General features: G+C 38.9%; 1 protein-coding gene across 2 annotated transcripts; it reads right to left on the bottom strand.

Annotated features, from left to right (window-relative positions):
• Positions 1-3454: 3454 nt before the first annotated feature.
• LOC108358328 (uncharacterized) lies at positions 3455-10040 on the bottom strand. 2 transcript variants are annotated; one of them, XM_017609602.1, is made up of 2 exons: positions 4389-10040; positions 3455-4311 (listed from the first exon to the last, which is right to left on the bottom strand). In XM_017609602.1, exon 1 carries the CDS (start codon positions 9640-9642, stop codon positions 4429-4431), a length of 5214 nt encoding a protein of 1737 aa, XP_017465091.1. In that variant the 5' UTR covers positions 9643-10040; the 3' UTR covers positions 3455-4311; positions 4389-4428. The 2 variants fall into 2 exon arrangements, with proteins under 2 accessions (XP_017465091.1, XP_017465090.1); XM_017609601.1 differs by having other exon boundaries at positions 3455-4114; positions 4474-10040.
• Between the last annotated feature and the right edge of the window lie 482 nt (positions 10041-10522).

Genomic DNA, 10522 nt, shown 5'->3' with positions numbered 1-10522 from the left:
TTTTATAAACGCTTTGAACAATAGAAATTTTTAATATTAAAAAATAAATAAAATCATTTTTTTGTATATATATAAATGGTGTTCAAGGCACATTGACCCACCTGTTCAAAAATCGTGGCGCGTCATGGACAAAAATTTTACAATTTCGGACCGAAAAATGTGAAAATGAGCTAAGTTGCCATGTTACATTTGTGAACTTCCGATAGAACCACATATGTTTGTGATTTTAGAAGTTTTGATTATATTAAAAAAAAATTATGTATTTTCCTGCAGAAAACGTACACTTTTATTTAATGTTTATTAAAATTACACCTTAAAATACTAGTTAGTGGTTGAAATATTGGAAGGGAACAGAGAAATTGAGTGTTTTGTCAAAAATTACCAAAAATTGCCAAGATTCGAGATAACTTATTTTACTGGTTATAGAGAAATAATTGCCACTTTTCACTTGGCTGGCCGAGATTTCTTCATTTTAAGATTTTAGAATTTTTGTGTCGGATTGACAAAGTTGCGTCTGATGGTGATGAATTTGCGGGGAGATGTGCTGCGGTTGTTTTTATGAATGAATTTACTTGACCTTGAGAAATACGCGCATGCGTTATGATTGAAATAGTTATTGTGGTATTTGAATATGCGCGTAATTATGTATGTGTGTATGTATGCTGCCGTGAGTTGCACATATGTACATTTGTATATATGTGCGTAGTATTTAGGCAGCAATATGCGCATATGTATGTATGTATGTACTTATATATGCATGTAAAAGCGTTGTCAAATAATGTAATATGTATGCGTGGGAAATGCATTTTCATTTGACTCCAAAACTATTGGGGCATATTAGTAGACGAAATAAAGTCGACTCTTAAGTTAAAGTTTGTCAGCCCCAAATAAGAATAAAGTTAGTATGTGCATACATATATGTAATATTATGTGCATTTGCAAGAACGTTATCAATAAATGATTTTGGAGTATGTGTATTGGGTACATATGTACATATGTAAGTACATACATACATACATACATTCAGATGCGATCAACTAATTAGCAACGAAATTCAATATGATATTGTTTGCAAATTATGTTAATTTATTTTTAATGATTTTCGTTTAAAATATAATTCAATCTGTAACAAGAACCAAAATAATAAAAGTTTAAAAGCTTGCACAAATTGCAAAAAAACGAATCAAACTTCAAGAAATGGTCATCCAAATTTTTAGTTAGAATATTTAAAATATTTTCGGGTATGCAGTATTGTAGTCCATTCAATTATAGTATAAGAAAGTGCAAGTTTCAAGTTGTTAAAAATTACCGTTGATTTTATAGTTTTTTTGTGGGGGTGTTGCTAGAATTTTTTTGTGGAGGGTGGAAGAAAATGCGAATACCCTCCACAAAAAAAAATTCTAAAAACTCAACGGTAATTTTTAATTACTAGAAACTTGCACTTTAGTGTACTTCATTGAATGGGCTACAAAGCTGCATACCCGAAAATTTTCTAAATTTCAAATTAAAAATTTGGAAATCTTGAAAGCAATTTTTTTACTTTTGATTAATTTTTATGCAATTTGTGCAAGCTTTTTAACTTTTATTATTGTGGTTTCTGTTATAGATTGAATTATATTTTAAAGGAAATTATTAAAAATAAATAAATAAACACAAATTGCAAACAATATCATTTTGAATTTCGTTGCTAATTAGTTGATCGCATCTGTATGTACTACATGCATCCATATGCGCATGCCTGGGAAATGGATTTGCATTTGTCNTTATTTTGCAATTTGTGCAAGCTTTTAAACTTTTATTATTGTGGTTTCTGTTATAGATTGAATTATATTTTAAAGGAAATTATTAAAAATAAATAAATAAACACAAATTGCAAACAATATCATTTTGAATTTCGTTGCTAATTAGTTGATCGCATCTGTATGTACTACATGCATCCATATGCGCATGCCTGGGAAATGGATTTGCATTTGTCTCCAGAACTATTATTTACAAATAATATCTACGAGTATTGCAGTAAAACTCAAAAACAACTTTGAAGTTAACAAGTGCATTGCTTTGTACATTTTTTTGTTAATGCGTCTATCTTTAAAGTGAGTTTGGGAAAAAACTAAGGCAGCTATTGCATTGAAAATAGCGTAGCAACTACAATAAGAATCATTAAAAAAAAAAACGATTTTTGCGACCCAAATGCCGACGGCAAATCACCAATGAGTTTGCATATTTGCATAGCTTTCACATATTTATTAGATAACAAATCTACGTCGTGGAGTTAAAGCGTTCCCTGGCATATATCTTCGAAAATTAATTTTCATCTTTTTTTTTATTAAATCAATGCCGCGAAAAAGAAAATCCAAACCAAAGTACTTAACATTGATACAAATTAACAAAATTGTATCTCCGCTCAGCTCTGTTAACTTGCCGCTCAGATCTGTCAATTTGCCACTCTCAATTTTCGATTCGAGTGGTGAGCTTCTAGAGTGTTTTTGGTAGTGTTTGAAAATTCACACGGCTATTCGTAATTGCTGTTTCTCTGTATTAAACGCTCTCTGTAGATTCCCTTCAAGACCAATGCTTTGATGGTATTCACGGGAAAGTTTATGTAGGTACATTTACATATTTTACACTTTTAACATAAATGTCAAGGCAGATATTTTAAGATACACTTCTTAACAAACAAATTTTTTTAAGTTATTATGAATGCATAAAATAGACATCTTCTTTGAATTCAGTACTAAAACTTGACATTTCAAGTGCTTATCAAAACTTTATACATGTTAACTAGATGGGCCATTTATCTTAAAATTATATAATTTTAATTATTTGTTTATGAAAATGCAGTTTACACTTGTTTTGCTGAGAAGCAAAACCAAAGTACGCCGGTGCGAACTCACGACGATGTATCACAAGGAAAAAAAGAAATATAAACACTTGTATTAGATTAAGTATATATGTATGTAAGACGGTTTATTGCAAGCGCATATACGAAGTTATATGCCTTACTCAAATACGATGTACATAAGCAAAGTAGGACAAAGGAATGGATGTTCACAATATCCATATGGATTACCTTAAATAGTGATCGCTGACTCAATGCTGCTGTCGGTCTTGCTGCTGTCATCAAAAAGAACCGCAGTTCAAACCGAACATCGCATTAAATAATCTTGAACTTCGAAAGAAGCCCACCGGTAGTTTTCCCGCAGCGGTGTAGCTTTGCAGCGAACAGCGGTGCAGAACACTTACCAGTGGTTCCCCAACTATTGAAGGCTTTTGGCTTCAACATTGCCGCCAGCCTTGCAATACTGAGGAATTGCAAGATGCTTCAAATTAGATTACTTAAAAATTAGGTTTAGCTAGAGATGGAAATATAATATATACAAATTCAAATTCAGTACGATACTTAAAACTAGGATGCGTGCAAAAAATATTAAATTGTTGAACTCTCTTGTGTTGGTTTTTTTTTTTTTTACATTTATTCAAATAATTCAGTTCCAATTAAATTCAAACTTTAAAAATACTATATAATTTACCCAGTAAGGGGTCGCTGTGCCTTAAAGGGCACATGGGCCAGAAAGGACCCAACCGAAAATAGAGTTCTGGGCGGTAGGAAACCCAGGATAAGCAATAAGTTCGCCTCTTATGATTTTATGATATACATCCCCACCGAAAATCAAGGCGACGGCAGAGGAAGTGTGGAAACCAGGATCGGCGAGCTTGAGGTTAATGAATTTGTCCCGCGTCGCTTGGCTGAGATGACGAGCGGGAGTTTTCAACCCGATCTCCGACAGTACCCTCGCCGGCAAGGAGAATCGCACATGTGCATCATTTGACGAGCTTACGTGGAGCTCGCACATGCTGATATTCGCCACGGGCACCGTCTTTAGGCGGAGCCGGTGCACCAGCGCGTGGCAAATTTTGCTCGTTTGCGAGCAAGGGTCTATCAGAGCCCGAGCTAAAAATTTCCGAGGCCCAATGTGTAGGTAAACCGCAACGGTGGGTAGAACGGTGACTGTTCCCGAAAGCTGCGTTAAAAGTAGGGGAAGTTGGCGTCGGGGAGAAAGACGGTGGTTTGCATGCAACAGGGTGTGATGCTTTTCCTCACAATATTGGCACGTCCCGTTGCTCAGACAGTTCTTGGCCGTGTGGGAGTGGGCTAAACATCGCGAGCAATATCGATGGAGAAGCACAAGGCGCAGCCGGCGCTCGTAGTTGGCATCTAAGAATCGCCTACAATACCGGAGAGGATGCGACCGGTGGCAAACTCTACATTTGGACCTGCCTTCCCTGGCTGCGCGCTGGGCGGAGGCATCTGTCGGTGGCGGTGGAGGCGAGGCGCGTGGCGATGATGGTGTCGATCGGTCTACGGGAACTAGTTCCATGGTCTTGATGCTAAAGCGGCAAAAAAAAGGAAAGTATTGATATGAGGGGTTAGTTTGGTAAGACCACTAACTTCACGATAGGTCGCGTTATCAATCCCTTTTGTGTGCGAATGTCTGCAACACGAATTCTTTTATCGGAGCCTTTATAAATCTTTGTGACCCTGCCCAAGCGCCACTCGTTAGGAGGGAGATTTTCATGGCGAACTACAACTAGGTCATCGACGGCGATGTCTTTTTGAGGGGATTTCCATTTGTAGCGTTTATGGAGTTCTTTGAGATATTCCTCTTTCCATCGCAGAGAGTGTTGCTGGCTAAGAGCCTTTATTTTTTGCCACCGATTAATTATCGAGACTGGGTTTGCTTCTATGGAGGGTTCGGGGGGAGAAAGTATGGGACCCCCCGTGAGAAAGTGACCAGGTGTGAGGGCTGCACAATCTGCGGCGTCGGTGGAATTGGGCGATATCGGCCTAGAATTTAGACAGGATTCAATGCGACAAAGTAGGGTTTGAAACTCTTCAAAGGTGAATTTTTGAGAAGCGGCGGTACGTCGAAAATGAAATTTGATGCTTTTAACTCCAGCTTCCCATAGTCCTCCCATGTGAGGAGCGCCGGCAGGGATAAAGTTCCAAGACACCTCCTGATGACTGTACATATTGCACAAAGACTCCCGCGACGTGGTTAGGAATTTCTTGAATTCCTTTTTCAAGTTAGCTGCCGCACCTACAAAATTGGTCCCATTGTCCGAAAAGATTTGCTGAGGGCAGCTTCGTCTAGATATGAATCGCGAGAATGCGCCAAGAAAGGTCTCTGTGGACAGATCGCTTGTACCTTCCAGGTGAATTGCCCGTGTGGAAAAACATACAAATATGCAAACATAACCTTTGGTGATTTTACATGCTCTACCAGTGAAACTCTTAATATCAAATGGGCCGGCAAAATCGACTCCAGTATTTTGAAAAGGCCTGGAAAGGGTCGTTCGCTCTTCAGGAAGGGCAGCCATGATTTGGGATTGATTCCGCTTTTTATGAATGACGCAAGTTCTGCAGTTATGAATGACAGTCTTTATGAGATTCTTTGCCTTTGGAATCCAATACTGTTGGCGAAGCAGCCGCAGCATCAATTGATTTCCTCCATGAAGAGAAATGTTATGGATCAAGTGAACTAACAACCTTGAGAACGAACAACTATAAGGTAGAAGAATGGGATGTTTTTCATTATAAGATAAAATAAGCGAATTTGCGAGTCGACCATTGACTCTCATTATACCCTGACAGTCTAAGAAGGGATTCAAGGTTAAAAGTTTGCTTTTCGGTGAAATTGGAGTTTTTGAAGTCAGACATCTCTGTTCTTCCAAAAAATGCTTCATCTGTGCCAGAATTATAAGCCGAATACGAATTTTCGAGATTTCCTCTCCCGAAACCGCTAGCGATGGATACGAGTGGAATCTTCGAGTGTGCCGGTTAGTCCTGTTGTAAAACCGGAAGACGTAAGCTAAAACACGCAGTGCGCGCGGAAGAGATGAAAATCTTTCTAAGGGATCCTCATGGCTTGACACAAGCGAAGCGTGCGCCTTTATTTTCCTTGCTTCGATCGTGATATCGTCCAGTTCGTCATCCATTGATGGCCATTGCCCTGCATCTTTACCTAACCAGGAAGGGCCGTACCACCACAACTCGCTTGCGCATAAGTCCTGAGGGTATGCTCCTCTGCTGCCAAGATCTGCTGGATTATCCTTCGAGTCCACGTGATTCCAATGCCTAAATCCGACTAATTCCTGTATCTTTGCTACTCGATTTGCGACAAAGGTGGTCCAGGAGCAGGGCCGCTTTTTGAGCCAAGAGAGAACGATGGTTGAGTCTGTCCAGCAAAATATGTTTTCCACCTTGAAAGGAAGTTCACTTAGAAGAGACCTAAGCATATCGACAACTAGAACCGCCCCACACAACTCCAAACGAGGAAGCGAAATAGTTTTTATGGGTGCAACTTTAGTTTTTGCTAATAAAAGGTGCGACGACACTGTACCGTGGTTTTCTACCCGCAAATATATCACCCCCGCGTATGCCTTTTCCGACGCGTCGCAAAAGGCATGGACTTCGAATGGTGACTCAATGGTGAAATTCACCCAACGCGGAATTTTTATGTCATCGATATACCTATAACTTTCTACAAAGGTTTTCCATTTAAAAAGTGTTTGAGAACTTATAGGCTGATCCCAGAGAGTACCATCTGACCAAATTTGTTGCATCACTATTTTAGCTACGACCACCACCGGAGCTAGCCAACCAGCTGGGTCAAAAAGTTTCGCTATCGTTGACAACACTTCTCGTTTAGTGTAGCTATCCTTTGAAGGGAGGGTCTGAACGCTGAAGAAAAAATGGTCTAATCTAGCATTCCATCTAATCCCTAGTGCTTTTGTTGTGCTTGTCTCATCTAAAGTTAAAAATTCTCTCTTTAATAAATGCTCATGAGGAAGATCCATGAGGATTTCCTTGGAATTTGAAGACCATTTCCTCAAAGAAAATCCTGCACTATCAAGTGCTTCTATCAGCTGGTCTCGTGCCTGTAAAGCTGTGGACACATCGTGAAATCCCGCTAAAACGTCATCTACATACATAGAATTTCGTAAAATCTGAGCCGCTAGTGGATGTGAATCATGAGAATCCTGAGCTAACTGCCGAAGAGTCCTAATTGCCAAGTATGGCGCACAATTAACTCCAAACGTTACCGCCCTTAACTGAAAATCTTGTATACCACTATGTGGATCCTTTCTAAAAAGAATCCTTTGATAGGGCCTATGAGACGGGTTAACTAAAATTTGCCTGTACATTTTTTGGATGTCACTATTAAACACGTATTTATACATCCGCCATCGTATCAGTAGCAAGGTCAAATCAGCTTGAAGGGTTGGGCCTACATGTAAAATATCGTTAAGACAAACTCCATTCGAAGAATTGCTGGACGCGTTGAAAACTACCCTTAATTTCGTGGAAGTACTTTCCGGTTTCAAGACTGCATGATGAGGAAGGTAGAAATGACTAGGAGAATGTTCAAAACTTGGAGCCTCTACTTTCTCCATGTGCCCTAGATCCAAATATTCTTGAACAACCTTGTCATACTCTTCCTTTAAAGATGGATTTTTCGTTAACCTTGCTTCGTTACGAATAAATTGCCGAAATGCAATGGGACGCGATGATCCTAGCTTAACATCCGTTGGATAAAAGTTTTTAAACGGTAGCGAAACCACGTATCTTCCTTCCGAATTCCTAGTAGTTGTTTTCAAGTACAGCTCTTCACAAAACATATCCTCGTCTGATTGAAGGTTATTTTTTGGGACTTCCTCTAACTCCCAGAACTTGCGTAGTTGGCTATCTAACGAAATGTCCTCTCCCATTGAGACTTTGGTAGCAAAGCAAGAGACGTGTGCAGTGGAAGATGCCCCAGTGACAATCCACCCGAACACCGTCTCTTGAGACAGAAGGTTGTATTGAATACTACGTTTTACCCCGTCTAACATAACCTTGGGGTACAAATCTCCTCCGATCAAAACATCGATAGGACCGCTTTGCAAAAACTTCGAATCTGCTAAAGGTACTTTAGGCAGTTTTTCTAGAATGGATTCATCTATTGAGGTCGAGGGTAAGTTACCAGTGATTTGTGGTAATACAAACGCAGTAGCTTCTATTAAAAGATTTGGATCACGGGGTGAGCCTAAAACAAACGAACAAATTTTCGATGCGCTGTTAGAAACCCTTTGATTCAATCCCGAAATAACCGCATTTGTCTTGGAATACGGTAGTTTTAAAAGTTTTCGAAGTCGTTCAGAAATAAACGAGGCTTCTGAAGCTGAATCAATTAAAGCGCGAGCTATATAAGTTGAGCCCAAGTGGCAGATGTGAACCATGGCGGTTCCAAGTAGAGCTGAGGATAAGCCTGACGATTTCAAATTTTCCTCAGCTGTCGACAACATACTGTTAGAAGAAGCGGACTGTATATTTGTATGGAATGCCTGTGAAGCAGTTCCACCTGCAGTTTCTTTTGGGGGTTGAGTGTTAGAAGACACTCTGTGAAGTAGAGTATGATGTCTACTTTTGCACTTAGTGCACGAGAATTGACTTTTACAGTCTTTTATCGAATGGCCTTTTGAAAGACAGTTTAGACAGCAGTTGTGTTTTTTAATTGCAGTGAACCTATCATTAATCGAAAGTGACAAGAATTTTGTACATAAACGCAAAGGATGTTGTTGTTTCTGACACATTATGCAGTAAGACTGAGAAATATTTGTCGCCAGAGACACCTTCTTTTGACCCGCCGGGTTGGGTTGATGTGAGAATGCTTTTTGATGTTGGTTGGTTGAAGAAGATGAAGCTGACCATTTCACATCCACTATCGATTCCAAAGTTCTGAAGCGTTGAGTGAGAAATGCATCCATCTGACTCCATTCCGGTATAGCAGCTTTATCTAGTAGTGTTTGTTCCCACAGAGAAAGTGTTGTTTCAGGGAGTCGGTTTGAACACAGGAAGATTAGGATCGGATCCCAATTCCCAACGTTGACGTTATACGTTGCTAACGCTGATAGACATCCGTTTATGCCTCGCTGGAGCTCCTTTAACGCGGGTGCACTTTCGGTCCGAATAACCGGAAGCGAAAAAAGCAGCTTCAATTGCTTGTTGACCAAAACCCGTTTATTTTCGTACGCTGCCTTCAAATTTGACCATGCGATGTCGAATCCCTCATTTGATAGTGGGGGTTTGCTAACGATGTCTCGTGCTTCGCCGCTTGTTTTATGTCGAAGGTGGAAGAGTTTTTCGATGTTACTCAGATCCGCATTATTAATGTAAATCGCGGTGAAGAGATCACGGAAGGATGGCCACGACACATAGTCACCATGGAATATTTCTGTGTCACATGGCGGTAGGTTCAAATTATTGGAGCGCTTGGGTACTTGGGCAGGGGGCACATAAGAAGCAGTATCAGCCGTCACGCTGTACTTCTGAATGCCTTCGCTAATGCGCGACAAACACGAAAGATAATCTTTAAAAGTTGAATTTTGTTTGGCTTTTACGGCTTCTACCTCATCTTCATCTTTCAGAGTTTGTAAGCATTTTTCGCATGCATTTTTAGTTTTAGACCAAATGTCTATCAACTCCGTTTTCAAAATCTCTAAAGAAATTTTCGAATGCTCGTTCAAAGTCGCTTCATCGAATCCCGCATTGAATTCGACAATCTGATCTGAGCACCTAGTGAAATAACTTAAGGTAGACATACTTGTCAAAGAACGAGAGTCGATTTATGTACAAATAACGAAAGAACTAAATTATTGAAAAACACGAAAGGAATGATAAGCGCCACCAATTAATCGAAAAACAGCAAATACTGATTGACTTTAAACTAATGATGTAAATATAGAAAGTTCCTACAGGGTCAATGCAAAAATTTCCTACTGGGTCACTTGTGCTAATATGTATATGCACTTGTAGGTATGTAGGTGTGTATGAATGTAAATACACAGGCGACTAAGCAAAAAATGCAAAGTCACCAGCTGAGCGCCAACACGAACAAAAGGTGCGTGCAATAGGAAAAAACCGAAAATGCACCGATACGGGTAAATATGTGCTGTATGTACTTGTATATAAATGTACGATTGTTTATATGTACTTAGGCACGCACAGTAAAGTAGCGAAAAATGTCGCGATGCTGATTATATACACCAAAAAAAAGATCTCTCAGTTCGAGAGATTGGAAATGTAAATATGTATGTATGTATATAAACTTATGTATTTACATATATTTAGTAAATAAGGAATACACCAAATTCGAAGATAAATAATACAGATAGATGTGGCCGAAATTAATATTTGAATATACTATGCTCCAAGATTTTCCGAAAAAATTTTATTTTAAAGAGATCACCACCAAAATAATTTGATTAATTGGAAACGATTTAAATCTTTTGAGTTATCGAGATGCGTTTAAATGCAAAAAGAACGTCACTTTCTTGTACACAATGACCACATATATCTGTATATAAAAATGTATGTACACAAGTAATTTTGTATGCACATATGCACATATGTATGTATTTGCACACAGAATTGCAGAACCAAGTGAAAGAAAAGAAAACTCACTTATGTATTTATAGTTCG

This window comes from Rhagoletis zephyria, unplaced genomic scaffold (assembly GCF_001687245.7).
Source record: "Rhagoletis zephyria isolate East Lansing unplaced genomic scaffold, Rhagoletis_zephyria_1.1 Rzeph_scaffold_00236, whole genome shotgun sequence".
Lineage (NCBI taxonomy): Eukaryota > Metazoa > Arthropoda > Insecta > Diptera > Tephritidae > Rhagoletis > Rhagoletis zephyria.
Note: the sequence above shows the minus strand (reverse complement) of the source record. Positions and strands in the feature narration are given on the sequence as shown.